At 43.6% G+C, this 22,633-nt stretch overlaps 1 protein-coding gene across 9 annotated transcripts in view; it reads left to right on the top strand.

Moving 5' to 3' along the window:
• The window catches only part of MYO16 (myosin XVI), a 539,824-nt gene that overhangs the window by 338,403 nt on the left and 178,788 nt on the right, over positions 1 to 22,633 (top strand). For all 9 annotated transcript variants that reach the window (XR_014819944.1, XR_014819945.1, XM_084982290.1 and 6 more), the window contains one exon: positions 19,202 to 19,274. Coding sequence is in view for 7 of the 9 variants with exons in the window: in XM_084982290.1 (XP_084838416.1) it covers positions 19,202 to 19,274 (73 nt within the window). In the remaining 2 variants the exon portion in view is untranslated. The remainder of the gene's footprint in view (positions 1 to 19,201; positions 19,275 to 22,633) is intronic.

Raw genomic sequence — 22,633 nt, forward strand, 5'->3', positions numbered from 1 at the left:
TTCTATCCCAGGAGACTGGGTATAGTTCCCTGTGCTGTGCAGCAGGACCTCCTTGCTTATCCAGTCTAGATGTAATAGTTTGCATCTATAACCCCAGACTCCCATCCGTCCCACTCCCTCGCCCTCCCCCTTGGCAACCACAAGTCTGTTCTCTATGTCTGTGAGTCTGTCTCTGTTTTTCAGGTAGGTTCGTTTGTGCCATATTTCAGATCCCACCTGTAAGTGATATCGTATGATGTCTGTCTTCCTCTTTCTGACTTACTTCACTTTGTATGAGACTCTCTGTTTGCAAATAAACAACCCAACCTTACACCTGAAACCTCAGCTTCAGTGAATCACAGAAGCCTTGGGAGAGCTCTCCAGGGGTCTTCAGATAGCAAGCCCGACAATTTATTTCAATCATTTTCATCATGAGCAGCAGCCTTTTCCTTTGAATGTCCCTGGTTGTAAGAACTTTGGTTGTTTTCCAGGGTTTCTGGGCATGAAAGAGAAGACACAGTGCCTCCTGCAAGGGGCATGGTTGCTACCGTCACATGTGGTGTTTGTGGCTGGAAAGCAGGCTTCCTCGTTGTGGTAGTTGACCTGTGGATAAGTGAATATTGAGAACAAGTGCAGTCGGAGGGCGAGGTGGAAACCCTGGGTCCGGTCCAGTCTCTTCTGTAATCTTTCTGGTTCGGAGAATAGCAAATGGAGGACATAAAATGCTCTTTGGGAACAGGAATGTTGCCGCACACGTAAACCGCTGGGATCTGAGGGCGGATTCCGCGTGGGCTGGGTGATGGGGGCTTTGCACTGATCAGTCTCTCTGCTCTTCCTGCTTTCCTTCTCCTGGGACACATCCACGGCACTTCCCCAGAATTCCCGACTAGGCTCCAGGGCATGGTGTGTGGTCTTTGATTGTTGCAAAAATCAAGTCCACGTGGCTTCGAAACCACGGTGTTTCCCAACTGGCGGGGGTTCCTTGAGGAAAGAGTCGCATGGTGTCCTTGCACGGTCAGGTGAGTGCACCGGGCCTGGACAAAGGAGCTGGCCATGTGGTGCAGGAGGCCTTGGAAGAGTCCGGGGCTGGGGCCCTGGGAGGGATGCTCTCCAGCACCTGACAGCATCCGATGCATCAAAATGCATGCACAGATTCTGCACGAAGATGGTCCTAACGAGAAACTGAATGTTCACATGCGGAAAAATGTCTCTTCTTCATAGGTGAGACCTGCTGTTCTTTCTTAATTAGAAGGAACAAAGGTTTCGTGTAGGGAAAAAATAATGATAGCCTTGCAGAGTTCTAAAAGCTGGTTTTAAAAAGAAACCCCGCGGGAGCCTTTGGGTAATCTGTATCTGGTCTGAAGGCTGCCTTCCTGGAGGCAGAGGAGGCTGAGCCCACCCGGATGCACTGAAATGAATGTGAAGTGAATTAACGGGGGTCAGTGGATTCAGGGCTTAAGTTGGGGACTCTCCTTGGTTCCTGTTCTACTGAGAGTTCAGTCTGTAAACTATTGTTTATGAATAGTTAGTGGCGTATGCACACGTGTTGAATGTCCAAAGATTTTAAATAGACGAGAGTAGTTTTGCTCTATCTTATATTGAAATGATGGCCAGATTTCTTACGATTTCCATTTGTTTCTTATTGACGCAACCCGGCGGCATTTAATGTCCTTATGGAAGCTTATAGGGTATTTGGATCTTTTTTAGGTCAAAATTCAATTGAAAATCTGATGAATGGCATAAACACACACAGTTTTCCACATAATTTGAGCAGTTAGTAAACTCTCCCCTGAAAGAAATCAGTGTCCCTAGAATGTGGTAACTTCTTTGTTGACAGAAGAAGTTAATAGATTTTGACGCAGTAACTCCAGTCTGGTTCACAGTCTCCAGGTCGTTCTTGAGGGCTTTTAAGTCAAATTATCTTTTGTAAGGATTTTTTTTATTGATCTTATTTTTTAAAAATTCAAAATTATCTTTTTTCCCTCTTTTTATGGCTGCACCTGTGCATATGGAAGTTCCCAGGCTGGGGTTGGATCAGAGCCGCAGCTGCAGGCCTGCACCACAGCCACAGCAACACCAGATCCGAGCCACATCTGTGACCTGTGCTGCAGCCTGCAGCCACGCCAGGTCCTTAACCCACTGAGCAAGGTTCAACCCAGTGCAGATTGGACCCACATCCTCATAGACACTGTGTCAGGTTCTTAACCCACTGAGCCTCAACAGGAATGCCTAGCTTTTAAATTTTAGATCCGTGATTTTTAAAGGTATACACTGAGATACGGTCTGTTGGATGAGTCACACAATTTTTAATATGCTCACACGACAGTGAGAAGGTTAATCTTCTTAAGATTATTTTCAGCGGATTAGGTTTGCCAAGGATCTCATCCATTAGAGACAGAAGGTCAGTGGCTCCGTTTACGGAAGCTCTAGGGGTCTGAGGATGGAGATGAGAGGGGCTTCCTCCTTAGCACTGCAGGCAAACCATCAAAGATACCTTGGATTATGGGTTATACTTACATTGTTTGCACAGATCTCCTATAAATACTTCACCCAGCATTTTGGTACAGTTTTCAGATTCCCTCTATAGGTTGGTTTTGCTCTTTGCGCAGGGGGATTTGTCGTGATTTATGCACCATCTCCTCATGTTTCTCAGGTTGCAAAAGCCTAAAATTCCTGTGCACGTGTGTGTGTGTGTGTGTGTGTGTGTGAGAGAGAGAGAGAGAGAGAGAGAGAGAGAGAGAGAGAGAGAAAGATTGTTTTCTTCTTAAATTATTTAGCCAAAAGCCTTTTTTAAAATAAAGTCAGATGCTATCCAAGACTTTTTAATAGAATGTCGCCAGAAATAGTTCTAAACTGTTCTTACAAAAGTATGACTTGTTTTATCCTTTGCAAGGAGAGGAAGTCACTTTGACCAGGTTAACTCTCTGAGTTAAAAAATTGAGGCTTAACTTCCTCCAGTGGTGGCAGCCACGGGGCGCATCCCGGGTGATGAGAAGTGACCATTATTGAGACTTGAAACTCTCACAAGGGCCCACAGTGTAAGTACCCCCCCCATCCCACCAGGCTTCCTTACAGTCGGTCACCTTTGCCTTAGCTGAGGGCTTGTCATCATTCTGTCTGACCGGAAGGGTTAAGGGCCCTGATTCCCTCTTTACCGAGTCAGATGGTTAGAAGAGGTTTTATCAAAAAGAAGCAGCACCATTTGTCAGATGTCCGCGTGCTCCCCCGGCCCCATCCAGCTATATAGTGGAACACATGGAGTTATCACATTACACCAGATTTAAGTATTTTCTGCTCTTTGGAACTGGCCCCATTATTGACGAGATGTCTGCAGTTATTCTCAGTGGTCAGGCTGGGGCTTTGTGGGGCTCTGTGACCAAAATTCAATACAAAAGTATTGACACACCTGAACACACACCTAACCACACACCTCTCTGCCATTACACTCGAGGGATCTCATTGAGAGCGAGAGTTTGTAATGCTCCTCGGGTTTTTTGAGGCTGAAATAAGAAACTGTCTAGATGGTAAACCAGGAGATGAGAAAGTGAAGGAAGGAGAAAATTCTAGAAATGAAAGGTTTTCTCACAGTTCTTTTGATAATAAAATTGGAGATTGATCAGGAAAACATCAGAGCATGTATTTAACATCACTTGATACTAAGTGAATCTCATCCTCTCTCTCTCATTTGACATAGTTTATAAATTGTTATTAAAAGTTCTAAAAAGTTCATGGAGATTGCCTGTCCTCTTTCAGACACAAAATTACAAAATGAAGCTTGCTCCTGAATGTATAAATAAATCCAATAAAACCTCCCACAAAATATTATTGGGAAATAACAATAAAAAACAAAATTTTAAAAACCCCAATTTTTGCTTATTATAATGTTTCAACTTTCTCCCCTAGCACGGTATCAAAATGATTATAAACATTTAAGTTCTCTGATGGATATTACAATCCAAAAGGTATCTTCAGGCAGGATACTCTAAAAATCCATACCAACCATTCATAGGAAATTGAGTTGTGCATTGCCTTATTAATTGTATAGTACTTAATTCTTAATAAATGCATTTGTATTATTAATACCCACATGCTTCATGTAGTAAATACTGAAACACCTGCCGTGCATTTCTGAGAAAATGAAAATAGACATCCAGTTACATTTACCATATGTATCTTTCTTCATTAACTGTATTTTGGTGGGGGGCGGATTTAATATTCAGGAAGAGTACAAAGGATTATAAGCAACTCCTGCCTATTATCTGACACTATTTATATATATTTTGGCCGCTCTGTGGCATACGGAGTTCCCAGGCGAGGGATCAGATCCAAACCACAGTTGCGACCTGCACCATAGCTTCGGCAATGCTGGGTATTTAATCCACTGTGCTGGGCTGGGAATCGAACCTGCATCCCACCATTCCGGAGATGCTGCCAATCCCTTTGTGCCGCAGCAGAGACTCCTTATCTGGCACTATTAACATTTGCTATCTTGCTTCATATTTGTATGAACACGAAGGAAGTAGAAAGCTGCAGCTAAAAGCCGAAGTTGCTTTTGTTTATCCACAGAAGTCCATTCCTCTCCTTTCTGCTCCCGAGACAGCAATATCATCAATTCTGTGTAAATTCGGCACAGTGTTTATAATTTGTCTAGATACTGGTTTTTCATAACAAGTATATAAGTCGTTAAGAATTAAAGAAATGCTATCAGAGGGTACTGTAATGCTGTACTTCCCAGCTTTTTTTTTTTTTGATTTAACTATATTGATACTAATTCATTCTTTGTAACTGCTGCCTTAATTCCCCTGAAGAAAAATCACAGCATCCGCATCTATTTCCTTTCAGATGGATGCTTAAGCCTCTTTTCCTTCTCCATTACAGTGTTGCATCCTTGTAGGTGCCTCCTGAGATAAATGTTTAGAATTTTCCCTGGGGTATCTATTTAGTAGCAGAATTGTGGGGAAAGTACTAATTTGCATTTCCCTGCCTACAAGTGAAGTTGCACCTGAGTCAGGTGCAGGTTCTGCACTGCCCCATGGTGACGTGCTCCTAGAAGTCCAGGGATATTTGTTCAGTTATGTACAATGACCTGACTTTAGAGCCTATTACGGACATTCTTTTCCTACTCCAAGGTCATCGTACAGTTTTCCCTACAACCTGTATGTTTTCAGTACACTGGGAATTTATTTTCATTTATATGAGGAAGTAATATAATGTCATATTTTTAGCAGGGTATTCAATTATTCCTATACCATTTATTAGAAATGCTTTTTCACCCCCTCCTGATTTTTAATCTATTTGACTAAAACCCTATCAATAATATATTGTTTTAATAAGTAAATTCTCATAAGTTCTTATTTTTATTATTTGTTTTGTTTATTTCCGGATCTTTGTTTATGCATATGAATTTTATAATCACGTTGACTCCGTCCATAAAAAATTCCTTTGGGATTTGGACTAGAAATACATTTACAGATTAATATGGGGCCAAATGGCCTTTTTAGGCTATTGATTCTTTTCTTCTACAAATACGATCTATATTTTTCCTTCATGTATCCTTTTACTTCTTAAATATGTTTGTGTACTTTCTATCAACTTCTTGCACATTTTTATTTGATTCTTTTCTAAGTACTTTGCGTTTTTTGTTGCTGTGATAAGTGCTGTTTTCCTGTTATATTTTAATTTGTTTATTGGGAAAATCAATCTTGAGTTACGAATGTTGATCTTATGTCTGGAAACCCTGCTGACTTTTCTTATTAGTTCTAATAATTTTCCTGTGGAATATCTTACTATTTTCTAATGTAAATATTCATAATTATCTTTTTTGTCTTCCTTATCTTTTATGTCTTCTAGTTCTTCTTATTTTATTGCATTGGCTAGTACTTCCAGTGCCACGATGGCACTTTGTGGTGTTAATAGATATTATTGCCTTGCTTCCAGATTACTGTAAAACCTCTAAATATTTGTTCGGTAGGTAATCTGTTTAACTTAGAGTTCCAGCACATAATCTTTTCTAAATGTTCTCAGCCATGGAAGGATGCTGTTTTATTAAATATTTTTCTTTTATCTATTAGTGTTATTGTTGCTATTTTCTCCTTTGCTTGTAAAGCAAATTGCATTGATGCGTATTTTTCGATGTTGAATAATTCTTCATTTTTAGAAACCTTCTTTGGTCATGACGTACTAGATTGGATTTTCTAGTCATCCTTATGGATGTTTGCATTTATCTTCATTAGTGAGATGACATTTTATTTGTTCTTCTTATATAATCTTTTGCTATTAAGTGGATGTTAAAGAGTGAATTGAGAGCAATCTCTGCTTTTTCTTCTCTTCTAAACTGGTTTGTGTTAAGTGGCGAGAATGTATGGCTTGAATGCCTGATGAAATTCTCCTTAAGGTTTTTTTGGGGAGGTGGGTGGAGGGAGAATTGATCTATGAATCCCGTCTTAAATCGTATAGGTCTAATCAAGTTAACTCTCTTTTTAACGGCATGTGTATTTTCTAGACAATTGTTCACCTTAGCGTGTTATATGTCTTCACCCACTAGACCACAGATTGGTTGTATAATCCTGCCGTCGACATCGCTTATAATTCTAGTTTCACAACTTTTACATTCCTAATATTCTTTATGCTCCAATATCATTGATGAGTCTTTCTCGAAATGTTCCTGTAAGAAGTATTTATTTTCCAGAATTAATTTGTCATTTGTCATGTTTATGTTATTTATTTTACTAAGCTCTGAAGTTTTGTGATAGTCTTGTTTTGGCTTTCTTTGAAATTTTCTCCTTTTGTGTCTTACTGACTTCCCGACTGGAATGTTTGTTTCGTGGTTTCTGACAATTTTGTTGCCCCTGAGTCTATCAAGCGTCTCCTGAGTGCTTCTTTGTGCATTCTAGACAATTTGTACATAGATCTTCCTTTGTTGTTTAGTTCCAAATATTTGTCTTTATTTTGTTTCGGAGATGAAATAACAAGCAGAAAAATAAATTTGGCACATCACGCTTTTCCCCCTTTCATCCAAATTGGGATATTTTTTCCCATTAAATAATGAGATTTTTTTGATTTTTGTGAATATAATATGAGTGACTTCTATTTCTGCATAGACATTGAAATCATGGTGCTGATTGCCATGACAACCAAAAACTACACAATTTAGCAAAATATCTGAGACAAAACCTGCTTTCTAAATAATTCTCCTTCTGCTCCATTTCCTTACCAAAACACCCATATGTATAATGATTTCCTAAAGAGCTAAGAACCTTTTCTCTGTAATTGCACATTTGCTTTTCATTATTTTGTAAGATGCTTTTTTTTTTCAAATACAAGGATCCAGAGAAATAAAAAATATTAGAGGTTTACCAACGTCTCATGCATATTATAATGCTAAAATTATTTTAAATACCACACAATAAATTTTAAAAATGGTAAAAATTTACCACCTTATTATACAAATGACCACATACTGTGAACACAGTAATGGCTAAACATACATTTTAATCATGACAGTGTGATAAATTATTTTAAGAGTAGGTGCAGCTGATTGAACCAAGAAAGAGCTATGTACTTGTCCCTTAAGTGTATGTTTTCCAGAGATGGGAGGAAAAAGGGGAATTTTTTTCAGATCTGTGAAAATACAGCATTTTTAGCATCAAACAATAGTGCCTTTCCTTTTTGATAATGACTACTATGTGCTTTGCAAATATTATTTGAGAGCCAAATTGCCTCAATAAAATGGGTAAGAAATTCAGTGCTTTAGAAGGCTAATAAAAACCATGGAGCATTCTTTTCTAGCTCTTTCTTGAGCCAAGAGTGCAGAGGCTAAAGCTTGTCTGTTTCAGGCAATGGATAAAATTCATGGCTTTGCTGGCCCCGCCCACTCTCTTGTTTCATTTCTCTCCCGGGAAACGCACGTGGCCGCTTTTCAACCCCCGGATAACCTGTCCTGCTCAGTAGCGTTAACCAAATCTGTATTTATTGTGCTCCTCTGTGCCTGTCCTTGGCGCCTCGTGGCAGTCCTGCCAGGATAAATAATGCCGCAGGGCTTCGGAAACGAGAGCAGGATGTCCCCTTCTGGCTCTCGGTGACCCTGTCTCTCCCTGAAGAAAACACCAGGAGGAAAATGTCAGGGCTGCCGTTTAAATGTTGTTTGCGTCTTTCGAAGAGAATTCTCTCATTGCGCGCATGGGCGTTTCAACTAGAGGACCTTTTTAGTTTTGTCACCTCCACGTGTTGAACTTCTCTGCAGACAACCTGATTCAGAACCCAGGTTTCCAAACGGGCCGTCTTTGCGTGCGCAGATGTGGTCCGTGGTGGAGGCACGAACCGGGCTGTGAGCGGGGCAGTGCTGGGGTCCCTGCTGACACTGGGGTGAGGAAGGACCTCCTGTCCCCCCCCCCCCAGATAATGAATCGGGAGGTCAGAGAGGTCAAGTGGCCCGAGTCGCAGAGCCAGGATGTTGTGGACATGGAGTGTGAACCCGACCCTGGCAGACTCGAAACCTGAGGTTTTCCAAAAGCGTCTCCCTCGTTGAATCGGTCAGAAGACTGATTTTAAAAAGCACCCTTGGAAAGCTAAACTTTAAAAATGAACCTTTTGAACAATAAATGATTTAACCTCCCCCCGTAACATTTCTGTGTGTGGATATGTCCCAGAGGGTAAGGCTCGTCTCTGCTCTTGCTTTGTTTTTGTTTGTCTTTTGAGGGGGCCACAGGTGCGGCACATGGAAGTTCCTAGGCTCGGGGTCGACTTGGAGATGAAGCTGCCAGCCTAAGTCACAGCCACAGCAATGCCAGATCCGGGTCGCATCTGTGACCTACACTGCAGCTCATGGCAATGCTGGCTTCTTAACCCACGGAGCGAGACGAGGGATCAAACCGCATCCTTATGGATACTAGTTGGGTTCGTAACCTGCTGAGCCACAGTGGGGCTCCCTGGTCTGTTTTTCATCTGGGTCTGTAGCACCCCTCCAAGTGCTTTGCAAAATGAGGTGCTGAGTACACAACCATTCAAAAGGTGAGTGAGCTAATAAATAAATTAGTCAGAAGCCACTCTCAAGGGGAGTGGTGTTGGCAGGTTGCAAAAATGGATTTTTTTCTGTGCCTCTGAGCCTGTCTAATTCAAACCTTGACACTTCTCAAGAGGTTAAGTCTGGTTTCTTGCCCTTTGGATTTGAGCTTCCCTGTGGCACTCTCTAGCTGAGAGAGTACAGGACAAAGGTTGGTGTGCGGTCCTGAGGCCCTGCAGGAGTTACCCAAATCCCTGTCATCGCCAGGCACACAAGCCGGGCTCTCCTGCAGAAGGCGAGACATGCTGTTAGCTGGCCAAGAGCCAGCCACACCTGGAGGAGGTTGTCCTAGACTCGCCAAGCCCCAACCAGGCCACCCACTCAATCAGGCACAGGGGCTTGAGAACCCTAATAAGTGCTTCAGGTCTTTAGTCACTGGATTTGGGAGTGGTTGGTTAGTCAGAAATATTCACTTGCTGCAAGTCACTCTAATTAATTTAACTTTCATAGCTGCTGCTTTCAAGCACAAATTGTGAGTCTGTACGTTGGCGGGTGATTGATTGAAGGCAGCTCTCCATTTCCGAGGCATTTGAAGGGTTCTGCCATGATTCCCATCCCAGGGTTTTCAGACCCTCTTCTCCGTCATCTTCTGGGGCCAGTGAAATCACAAACCTTTGGCTAATAAGAACGTACGACTCTCAAAACTTACTATCAAGTTGCAAAGCTCTCCAGAGGGGCTCTTTAAAATCTGAAGGAGCAGGAACCTCATAAAAAGGGGGGTTTGCACTCCAAGAGAATTTTTATGAAGGTAGAAAAGAAACCCTATTCAGAAGAGCGTGATGATTTTGCCACAGATGTGTATACAGCACATCGACAGGTTCTGTACCTTAAATTGACACAACATCGCATGTAATTATATCTCAGTATAGCTGGTGAAAAAAGAAAAGCGTGATAAGTTAAAAAATGAGACGGCGCTTTTTCACTGTAGCTAGAGGTGTGAAATGTTGTGTAGATCTCATATTTTGGATATGTGCTTGTATGTTGAAATACATGGTAATTAATTTATGAATGTAGTAATTTTATCTTCTAGCTGGGTTTTAATTTTTTAAAAGGGTAGTAAAAATAAGAGATCTGGCTTTCTCTTCTGAGGCTGACACTTAACATTCATGAAATCTTTAGTAAGACATTTATGTCTGGTGAATCGTAATTTTCTCAACCTCCACGGCTGTGATGAACACAGCACTTGCCTACAAATGGTGGCTGGGCTTATCTCTCTGGCTTGGTTTCTGCTTCCAAGACCTGTGAGTCTCTGAGTGCTGGTTGGCGATGCTGGAAGAGGTCAGACTCGTCCAAGTACCTGGTGGCTCCCTGCTTTTGGCCACCGCGGGTAAACTCTGGGTTGGCCCCTCTGAGCCAAATGATGCAAAAATGCATCCGATTCAATGGCTCCTTGAGTCTTAGTAGAACTGGCAGTACCTCTGTTAATAGGTGATGTTTAAAGCTGTCGATCAGACCACACCTGCGAATCCTCACAACCACGCCTAGGTCTGTTCACCTAGAAAACACCCAGTGGCTTCTGCCTGACAAGCCCACGCTCCAGAGAAGATCTGGAACTCCACAAAGAGTCTGGGTCCGGCCGGTGTGGCAGCCCCGTACGCAGGCATTTGCGGCAATACCTGGCTGGCTTTCTTTGCAGAATCGCACCTGCCTGCCAGCACGTGCCCCCACCCCCCACCGCTGACCCTCCCCTTCCCCGTTTATTTGGGACGTTCACACGTAGCAAGTGGGAACTTCCGTCCCCCTTATTAGTCATCATCCCTCTTCTTTGAAGATCAGAGAAAACTGCAGATGAAATACCTCAATGGCTTCTGGGAACTGTTCCTGCGAACCTTCCAGAATTACCCACCTGCTGGGATTCTGCCTTTGCCTTCCTCTCCAGACCCACCTCATCCAGCTTTATCCACGCTGAGTTTACATCTCTCCTGAGCAACGCTTGCCTGACCTTGGCCATGTGGCCTAACTCACAGTCTCCCCTGTGAACCTCAGGCTGGTCCAAAGCCAAAATGGGCCCTGCAAATACACCTGCAGCGCTGATGCTCCTTTCAAGCCGATCCTCTCTTCGATGCCCCTGGATCCTCTGGAGCAGATGCATGGACCTCCCTAGCATCCTGGGTGCACCTGACCGAGTCCTGAATTTTGGTGCAGGGTGTCCGTTCCCCGTTACCTCCCAGCCGACACAGACCAGAGGGAAAAGAGACGCAGCTTCTTGAGATGAGGCTGACATAGACATTTCCTGGAAAAGACACAGCTATAGAATTCCCACATTCATATACGTTTTTATTTGCACAGTTGCCCAAAGGTGGTTAGAAGGCAGAGATACAGGATCCTAGGTTAGAGGCATGTGCTATAACCACACATGTTACTGGGGGGAATTAGACTAATAGAATCGGTTCCTGACTTTGAGACAGTGAGGATACGGCACAGGTCAGCTGCAGCAGAGTTGATTTCGTGTCATTGTTTTTTTTCTTCTTTGAAAAGCCTGCAGGCGTTGGTTGATGGCTCCTGGAAGGACCTCCACTCCCCCTCCTTACAGCCGCATATGTCAATAACGGGGACCCTGCCTCTAGCCTCTCTCTCCGTTATCCAGAGAATTGATGGAACACAAGAATTGACTTCTCTTTATTTTTGTTAGAGGGACTAAAGGCGCTGATCTGAAGGCATCCCCAAGAGATACGCCTCTGCTTTCAGGGGACAAGATAGTCCGCAGACATGGGAAGAGGTTAGATGCAAATCTTAGACACAACGGACAGCAAAAACGGGATAAATACTGTTGTGATTCAGCTGCTGGAGGAATGTGGTTCCATCTCTTCCTGAGCCTCTGAGCCACTCAAACATCTTGTTGGTCATTTTCTTCCCTACTCATGTCTTTATTTTAATAAATGAATGAGTCTTGGAAGTTCCTCTAGTGGCTCAGCAGGTTAAGAAGCCAACTAGTATCCATGAGGCATCGGTCACAGACACGGTCGGATCCCACATGGCTGTGGCTGTGGTGTAGGTTGGAAGCTGCAGCTCCAATCTGACCCCTAGCCTGGGAACCTCCAAATGCTGCAGGTGCAGCCTTAAAAAGCAAATAAATAAATAGGTCTTGAACCTCTCCTAGAAGCCAAGTCCAGCCATGAGAAGGGTCACTGTTCTCACATCATGTCAGGCTGGACATTTCCAAAGTAAACATGCATTTCACCGTTTCTTATTTAACGAATAGTCTACCCACTTCTCTCTGGCCCTCTGCATAGCCTTGATCCTGGTGAGCAGGCCTTTTTTGTTTTCTTTTTTTACCGCTTTGTTGAGGTGTAGCACAGCTCAGTGCCCACATTCTGTACAGAGTTCAGAGGATTTTACACATGCAACTTGGCATGCCACCCCAGGCAGAGTGACAGGTGGGACCTTCTCACGCACTGCTTGGCATCTGCCTTCCTTTGGTGAATGTTATGCCTGTGAGATGCATCTACAGGGTTGCGTGCATCTGTGATTCTTTCTTATTTGATTTCCCAGTGGTATTGCTCTGTAAAAGCACGCATGGACCTAAAACCAGTTAGTCAGTTATTCAACCGTTGAAGGGCACTTGGGTTGTCTCTAGTTTGGATGATACAGATTTAAAAAAAGCCGTGCATATTCCCGTGCATGGCTTTTCGGGGACACAGACCCTCAGCCCCCGGTCACCTGCCGGCACAGGGATTTCTGGGTCATTTAACAGACATGTATTTAGCTTTAGTAAATGAAGCCAAACCGTGCTCCAGATTTCAGATTCAAGCGACACCAGCAGCAGCATGTACGGGTTCCAGGTATTCCACATAGATGGCATTCGGTTTTACTCTGGATTTTTCTCATCATGGTAACAATTCATATGTCTGACAGTTCTTCCTAACGCTAGTTTTAATAACTGCAGAATCCCTTGAGTAGCGGTCATGCCGTAATGAGGTCTGCTGTTGTTCCCAGATGGGGGTGGTTGCAGCCTAGGAAGGCGAGAGTCCACATACACTCAGTATCGTTTGTGGTTTGGGAGAAGGCAGTTGTGTGGTAGATCGAGTCTTATTTCTGAAGATGCTCTTGATAACAAAATCTACACATAGGTCACTGTTTTAAATACAGTTTAGAGAATTGGGTTGTGATGATCACTGTACAGCTATAAATGTAATCAATTCATTGAGTAATGTGAAAAAATAAATACAGCTTAGAGTGAATAAGGACCTAGGTTTATTAAAAGTAGTGAGTTTTGGAGTTCCCTGGTGGCGCAGTGGGTTAAGGATCCAGCATTGTCACTGCTGTGGTACAGGTTCAGTCCCTGGCCCCTGAACTTCCGTGTGCCTTGGGCGAAGCCGGAAAAAAAAAAGCCTTCGTATTAATGCTCCTCCGCTGGGAGTTGTTGCTTTCATGGGTAAAGTGGTGTAAATGATCTTTTATCGTCTGTGCTCTCCTTACCCCAGGGAGCTCTCCATCCTGCTCCCTCATAGGTAAGAATTAGCCTTGTTTACAGGACCTGCAATTGGTCGTAGCTTTATGCAACACTTCATCAATAATCATTAGCTCTGGTTGTCACCCTCATCCTGGGACTTTCGTTGTATCCTGGCTAATAAGCGATAAGTTTCATTTCAAGGGTTCTCCAGGTTTTCATCTCCTAACTTCTGTTTCTGGTTGGGAAGAAGTGCAGAGAGAAGGGGTTAAGAGCAGCCTTGGGTGCGGGGTGTCACATGGGTGGATGGAGGCAGAGGGCTGCCTGGGTAACCACCAGCCCCACCCATCAATCACCCAGCTTCCCGTTAAACTCATCAGCAACTGCAAGCTTCTCTAATTTCTGATGTGTGTTTGGAAAATAATAAGCAAACTTCTTCTCTAATTGCTGATGGGTGTTCAGAAAATAAGCCTTCAGAAAATGATAAGCCTTCTGTGAAGGAATAAAAGGTGGGAGCTTCCAAAAAGATATGCAATCCCACAGTCACGTCCGCATCCGCAGAGACCCTTCCAGATTCAGATACGCCATGGGAGGGGCAAACAAGCAAAACGTGTTCTCACTCAATCCTTGGGCATCTTGGCAGTAGAGTTGGCGAACATCACAGCCCAACTTCTCCAGGGGCTCCAGGTCCCTCTGCTCCCCAGGGCGGTGCGTCCCGGCAGCTAGGTTGTTCAAATCTGGATGCTTTCCTATTTCATCCTTACCCCATTTGGCATCTGAGGCATCAGTCATCAGCCAAAGAGGCTGATTCAGCTCCGGCTCAGTCTGAGGATTTTGTGCCAGGCAGGGTTCAACTCTTCCCTAAAGGGGCTAAATACTTCGGTAACTCGCTAGTTCATCTCCTGGCCTGGGGAGGATTGAAGACAACATCTGATTTCTGCAAACCTCTCTGCCCACATAAAACTAGTGCATCCCTGCTTCAAAGCGGACACTCTCTTTCTTGCTTTTTCCTTTTGGTAAAGCTTTACTGACACAGAGTTGACGTACGATGTCGCATCATTTCTGCTCTCCAGCAAAGTGTTTCCCTTGTACGTATACACACAGCCACTCTCTTCCAGATCCTCTTCTCACATAGGTGGTCGCAAACATTCTCTTTGATTCAGACTTTCCCCTGCTCATACGCACAGGCCTGGAAGGCAAGTCAAAAGCAGACAGATGCCTTGGCATTTAATATTTTGTCTGATATAAAAGGGGGTGTGCTTTACTCTGATGAGCCCATGCGACTTAGTTTTGTTGACTGTCAGGAAAACCCTCAGGAGATTTCCGGCACCAAATCGGACTAAAAGGGACCATCTCATTAACGTGTTAATTGTGCCTGAAGGACAGAATCCTGGTTCCTTGGCTCACCTCTGTCTGCTCCCCCTGCTAGAAACAGGCTGTTGAGTGAAAAGCTTGTATGATCAGAAGCCAGCTATCAGTGAGGGAAATGAGGGGACCGCTGGCTGGCACACACAGTGGGCATTTCGCTGGCTGTAATCTCTTGCCACCCTCCTGTCAAGCTTGCTATTGCAATAACAGTCGCATATTTCATTCAATGGTAAATGATGGAATAGATTTTTGAAAAAAAAATTGTATTATAAAACACATTATATCTGTCAGTAGTTGCAAATCTTTAAAATGCATGAAGCCTGCATTCAGTCTTTTCCTGACAGTGGTTTTTCCTTTCTTCCCATTTTTTTAAACATCATTTTTATTTTGTCACTAAATATAATTTGGATGCCAGTATGTATGAAACGTGAAAAAAATAATTCAAAAGGACTGGTCTTTCACCCAAAGATATGCCACTCTAAGTTACTGATGAATAATTTACCTCCCCAAATCTGGACTAGAACCTTTTAACATATTTTGCTCGCCCGCGCGCGGCTGGGCAGCCTCAGCCTGTTTCCCGTGCTGGTCCCCACAAAGCCGCCGTCCTCATGAGAAGGGGAAGATGTGAGTTACGTCCCGCCACTCAGACCTGCCATCCTTCCCCTACTTCTGTCCACACTGAAGGGTGTCATCTAGGGCCACCGCTGCCACGGCAGCCGGGGACCAGGCAGGGGAAGTGGATCTGGGAGCCTGAGAGGGAGGTCCTGGTACAAGCCGGCAGCAGCATCTGTGCTTAGGACCAGCTCGTGGCCTTTAGGAAGCTCCTCTGATCTCTCCTGACCTCCGGGTCCCTGGGGCCCCTCCTGTGCCTGGAGAACCTGCCACTTGCCTCTGCTGTCTCTGCTGGGCTCCGCTGGCGCCCCTCTGCCCTGGAGGCCGTGGTGGTCCTCCATCCCCCACTCAGAAAGTATCCAGCAAGCGCTTACTCATGGATCTTTTATTTTTTTATTTTAATTAATTAATTAATTAATTATTCTTTATGAATAACGAAATGGGGCATGTGGAAGTGCCCAGGCTAGGGGTTGAATCGGAGCTGTAGCTGCCGGCCTACCCCACAGCCACAGCAAGGCGGGATCTGAGTCGTGTCCGCGACCTACACCACAGCTCACGGCGACGCAGGACCCTTAACCCACCAGGTGAAGCCAGGGATCAGGCTACTAGTGGGGTTGGTGAACTGCTGAGCCACAAAAGGGATGCCACGGATCTTTTAAATGAAGGCTAGAGAGCATTGTAATACCCACTATGGAATATTTTAAAAATTAAGAAATCCCCTCTAAGTCTCCCATTCAGACCGTTCCTAGGCCCTCTTCTCAGGCTGACTTGCTTTTTCTGGGTCTTCTGCATTTGGAATCGGGGTTGTTCTTTACGCAGCACTTTCATAATGATTTCTCTTGACTTGACAGTTTCACTCAGTCCATCCATCCTAGGATGCCTGCGGTTTAATTAATTTGTCTTCAGTGTGGGGTATTTGTTATTTGTCTTTGTTTTACTATAATTAGGGTAAAACAATGAACATCATTTTTCCTAAGTCTTTTAACTGCGTTTCTTCTTCCTTTTTGGCTGCATCTGTGGCATATGGAAGCTCCTGGGCCAGGGATCGAACCCGAGCCTCAGCAGTGACCGAAGCCACTGCAGTGACAACACTGGATCTTTAACCTGCTGTGTCACAAGAAAACTCCTTCAGTTGCATTTCTGATAATTGTCTTAATATGTAGATTCCTGCATCTGTAAATACTGCTTCAACTGACATGAATATTTCACAGTTTTATGCCACCTAAGCAAATTGTTTTTAAGAAAGCCCAGCAATTTCAACTGCCAACAAAAGTGTATAGGAGTACCTTTCTCATTGTAATTTTAAAGTTTTATTTCTTTTGCTATTTGAATGGGACCGACTTTTTTTTTTTTTTTGTCTTTTTGGTGCCACACCTGCGGCATATGGCGGTTCCCAGACTCGGGGTTGAGGCAGAGCTGTGGCCGCTGGCCTGGACCACAGCCACAGCAATGCCAGATCCTTAACCCACTGAACAAGGCAAGGGATCAAACCTGCATCCTCCTGGATGCTAGTCAGATTCATTTCCACTGAGCTGTGATAGGAACTCCCCGAGACTGACATTTTGATAAGCCTATTAGCCATTTATATTTTTTCTATTAGCCATCCTGTTTATTTCTATAGCAAGTTTAAACAACTATTTTTCAAGGCATCTTCCAGTAGTTGGAGACACACTGTACCAGTTCTTACCCTAGAACTTTCTTTATGCCACTTCTAGTTGTAACAAATATCCAGTGGATCAATATGAGTTGTTACCTTAGGTTTATAGATGATGCAACTTCAGCTCACCCCATATAAGCAACTTGCCCAAAGTTATCCAACTAAAAAGTGTGTGAGTCAGGATTCCTACCCAAAACAACGAGCTTTATTTACCCTTAAGCTCCTACAAGAGAAGTGATGCAGTTCGTTACGTGAAACACACACACACACACACACACACACACACACCCAAAGCAGCGGATCATTCTAAACTTCAGTGCCATGGTTACCGTAAAGTGAACGGTATCCCCAGGGACGCTCTGTGCACATTATAAAGATGGTGGTATGGACGGAGCTGTGGATGGATTGAAGGCTGATGTGTGACCGGACACTCGGTCCATGCTTGGAGGAAAATCTATGGAAATGCATGAGACCATGTGTTCTAAACTAATACTTACTGCTAACAGAATTTAATTGTACTTATAACATTTACCCTGCAAGCGAATTTCATATTTGCGTCATCCTACTTTAGAATATTTTCTTTTGATGTTACCCAGAACTGAAAGCAGGAAAAAAGGATCACCTTTGTTTCCTGTTCTGACACTTGACTCCCTAATCCATGAAGAGTTTACTGGGGCACACAGCGTGAGGTGCAAAGCTAACTCTGCTTTTCTAAAACACTACCTCCGTTCCCTGCAGACATCCACTGAGTGGCTCTTCCCTTCCCTGCCCGACTTACACTCCTATTTATGCCCCTTCTTATTTATGGAGCTCAGGTTTGTTCCCTCTACACAAGCACTCTTAGAGACAGGATGTCACAGAATCGTTACTTTACTTTTTTTTAGAGGAAAAGAATGGTCATTGAAGTGACATTATAGCCCTTAAAGTATTAGGATTACATCCTGATTGTGAAAAGAAAATGCAGGCACTAAAAGGGAGTTGCAAGGACTCCTATGGTTCTGCCCTTTGGACAAATCGAGTTGCGTGGAAACAACAGCAAAACGTTTGCCCCAGCAAGGAGCGTGGTATTGAAACCATACGCAGAGCCATGAGGAGGAATTATCCCTTCCCTAGCAGGAAATGCCTGCCAGCGGTCTTCCTGCTGACAGCGGGGGTGGGGTGACCAGCCTTCCAGAATCACCAGGGCCTTTCCGAGAAGCACCTCGCTCCCACTCCCCTGTGCTGTTCCCTGTGTCCCCACAGCATTGGGTTGCCAGGGTCCCTGGGTCACGTGAGGTCTCCTGGTTCCGACACCCATCCATGGTGTGACCGTCCTAGACCGTAGCAAGTGCCAAGGGCGATACGTACATGCAAAAAACAAGTCGTTACTGAGCTCTCTTTCCGTCTTCCCTCGAAAGTCATCCTCTTCATTGTTCTGCTTCATTTATAGGAACTCCTTTCGGAAAATCGTTGGAATCCCTGCTGTGGCACAGTGGGCTGAACATCTGACTCCAGGGGCTTGGGTCTCTGGGGAGCCTGCAGGTTCGATCTGTGGCCTGGCGTAGCTCACAGCTGCAGCTCAGATTCCATCCCTGGCCCAGGAATTTCCATATGCCGAGGGTGTGGCCATAATAAAACAACACAAAACTGTGTTAGGAAAATCGTAATCTCATGTTAGGAATGGCTCAGCCTGACCTACCTAAGAACATGCACATGGCATGATTAATGGTGATGTAACTTGTTATCATGCTCATGTGTGATGGAGAAATTGCTTGACTCCTTGCTGCTGTGGTTTTAGTAAGATACAGGTTTTAGCGGGTGAGACCCACTGAACAGGTGGGCTTAAGTTCCTGCAAAGAAAGCAAGTCTGTGGAAAGAGACCGTTTCAGGGACGCAAATGTGACCATCCACATAGCGTTACATGTGACATTCGAAATCAGTGCGTTCTCGTTCATGTGTCTGTGTTTGAATCAAAGCATTAGAAGAATGTGCTTCTCTTCCTAGTCTTCAGTTTTTCACCAAACTCTAAGATAATCACGGGGATGTTTTTTACTTCGAGTTGTCAGTGGCAGGTGGCGTGGCCAGATGTCTGAGACCGGAAGTAGCGGCGGGCAGGGTAAGGGACACCTGCTCACTCCTTCCTCTTCTGTTTCAGCTTGCACACTTGGGATATTGGAATATTGGACATCTTTGGCTTTGAAGAATTTCAAAAGAATGAATTTGAACAAGTAAGTGTGTTTCTTTGGAAATTTTGTTCACTTGAATGTTTTTTTTCCCAACAAGTTACCTCTTCTTATTTTATAGACTATTCAAATTATTTCTTGCAAATGCGTAATTAAAATAAGTGCTCCGCCATTCTGTTTAAATGGTTCATTGACACAGTCGTTGTTTTATGTGGTCTTGTAAACTGGCACGATCTTTTTAAAAAAAAAAATAGAAGCACTTTTTTAAAAAAGGTAATGTTAGGTGAAGACCAGAGTTGTGCTTATGAAATGCTATTTCAACTAGGTCAGAGACACGAGGGCATCTCTGTTTGAAGTCAGGGCACAGACTGACTTCAGAAACTCCAGCCAAAAATCAGAATGGAAAGACTCTCTCACGCTAAGTGCTCTTAGATTCCACTTTATGTGACACATAAATACGACTATGGCCAACTCGTAAAAATAGATTGAAGAGGCACCGATTCTTTTTAATCCATTTACAACTCAGGGTACCAGACAATCACAGGATTCTTCAGGCATCTTACTAGTACTGTATGAATAGTTTACTCAAATTAAGTATACCTAAAAATTAAGAGTAGAAATAGAATTTGCTTTAGCGGAGTTCGTCTGAGGCACGGCGGGTTAAGGATTCAGCATTGCTGCAGCTGTGGCACAGGTCATAGCTGTGGCTTGGATGCAGTCCCTGGCCCAGGAACTTCCATATGCTGTGGATGGGGCCCCCCCACCCCAGAAAATTGCTTTAGCAAGCGGGGAAGGAAAAAATAAACCTGCCCAAAGGTAGAAGTGGACAGATAGAAAACCATGCTGCATTCTATTAGGTGAAGAATTCAGGTATGCTGTGTTGAAGTTGGTTAGCGACACCGGATAAGGAATTAAACAGAATGAGCTTGAACCCCAACTCTGTGACTTACTAGCAGCACTGCCTTGGCCAAGATCAAGAATCTGGAATTAGCTTTAGTGTCCTTATCTGTAAAGTCAAGATGGCAGTAGACTTACGGAGCCGGAGACTAAACACGAGGACGGCCATAGGGGTTCTGGGGTCGCCTTCCAGCTCCCTGGACCTGGGTAAGACCTGGTGGGTGGCAACTGTTACCGCTTAAGTGAGTTCACCTGAAAATGGTTTCAAAGTCTTCCCTTTTTTTTTTTTATTTCAAAAAAGGTGGCGCAGCATCATGTGCGTAGATGCTAAATCATGTTGACTCACTTAATCCAGGGTGAATCGTCACGAATTATTTCTCTGCAGAACTTTACAGAAAGTCTAGCATGAAAGAAGCCCAAGGAGGCCAGAAATTTCTTCTCCCCATATGCTTTTGCATCCATGGGTGAATGGGGAAAGGGGGACTCCATGGCTTGATTTATTTGTGGCTTATTATTTTTAAAAAATTGTGATAAACATCAGGAAGAGAGCAATCCACAGCGTGACCGGTAGGTTGTCCAATGGCAAATGCAGGTCCGTGGGCTGCCTCTAAGGATGGATTCCTCACAGCAGGTGTTTGAATGTTGAGTCCTTATCATTCTGTCTTAGACGACAGGCAGGCTTTTGTGTCTCTAATGAGCCTCATGGTTTCTCCACCTCTTGGCGAGCAGCCTGCACAAATCACAGGTGGAGTGGTGTCTTGTTTAGCCCTCCACCAAGGCCGGGCTCCCAGCCACCTGCTCCACACCCAGACTCAAGTATTTATCAAGCCTGTGCTGGCCAGCTGAAATGTGCAAAATATTTATGTTATCTTGTTAAAACTTGTTTATTGACCATAGTTACATATATTCCTTATTATTCCTTCTTGCTCTTAAGTATTTTAATTATATATTTTAGAATATGTTCATGGCCTGAGGTTTTTATATAACAGGGAAGGGCATTTTTTTCTCAAATCTAAAGAACAAGTCGCTGTTATATAAGAAAAGCTAGTTTTTTGTTTTGTTTTGTTTTGTTTTGTTTTGTTTTTTTAAGAGCTGCATCTGCAGCATATAGAAGTTCCTGGAGCTGCAGCTGCCATCCTACGCCATGGCCACAGCAACGCCAGATCTGAGCACATCTGCCATCTACACTGAAGCTCATGGCAACACTGGATGCTTAACCCACTGATCGAGGCCAGGAATGGAACCTGCATCCTCATGGATACTTGTCGGGTTTTTGACCTGCTGAGCCACAACAGAAACTCCCAAAAGTTAGATTCAGATACTTCTGCGTAGCAACTCAAGACCGATTTTTAGGCTCAAATTACAAAAACAAGAAATATTTGAAAAGAGGTACCTTTGCCTGGCAGGTACCACGCAGGTTTATCAGGCTTAATTATTGCGCTCCATCGTACTAAGGGGCCATTTTGAATAATGCAGTTATTTTCTTGGTGATGAATCCAAATTTCATCTTACAGTGGATTTAGCAAACTCCTACGTTTGCCTGTGACCTTTCTGAGGTTTGACCGATATGCTCTAGATTCTTAAGTTGCTCATAGCATGTGAACCGCATTATTCCTTATTCCACTGAAAACTTGCAGAAAAATGCTCAGCAGATCAATATTACATTCGGAGTCAAACCCCGAAGAATATTGGTGCATTTATGAGTATCTGTTCTCTTCTCTTTTGAGCTTCTTGACCCAAAGCTCAACTTCGGGTTCTTGATCTAGAACTCCCACAGGGCTGCAGTTGTATCTGGTGCTGCATTTCGTATATAATACGAGCTTAACAAATGTCTTTCCATTGAAATTTGAAGAGTGAGCTCCCAAGGAGGAAACTTTCATAGTGGGTTTGCTAGTGGTTCTTCTTACTCAGGAGTAAATGTGTGTATTTTTTGACAACTGTCCATCCATAAGTGACATCCATAAATGATATATACTTAGGACAGGGACCATTTGGGGAGATACTAAAAAGCAGTCCCAAACATCGGCATCTCCAGCTTCCGTCTCTCTCAAGGAGCTCTCCAAGGGTAGATGGATGCCTGTGATACTTTAAATGGGAATTTGTTGAAGCTAATAGGAAATGTTAGTCCTGATTTCTTTGCCTTGATTAAAGTCAGAGCGTTTACATATTATTTTACATATTATAAAAAATTATATTATAAAAACAGTTTTAGAGTTAAAAATGTTATATATATAATGTGTAAAACAACAGTAGTTTGATGCTTCATTGGAAAGGTGCACTAAATTATCTGAGTTCCAGAGTCCACTCCAGGGGGCTCCATATCAACCTAACTAAATAATTACATCATTGTCTGCCCCTCTCTGTCATGTAATACTTATGCCTCATGACTTCTCACTTCTCTATTTATGTACCTAGCACTATGAAAATGTCTCCTAATGGAAGAGCCTCTCTCCAAGTTTATGACATTTAATGATCAGAAAGATAATAACCAGAGTTCCTGTTGTGGC

The sequence above is a fragment of the Sus scrofa genome, chromosome 11 (genome assembly GCF_054392235.1).
Source record: "Sus scrofa isolate SSC_HxYL_T2T_F1_AM1 chromosome 11, Sscrofa_HxYL_maternal_Yorkshire_Landrace_v2.0, whole genome shotgun sequence".
NCBI lineage: Eukaryota > Metazoa > Chordata > Mammalia > Artiodactyla > Suidae > Sus > Sus scrofa.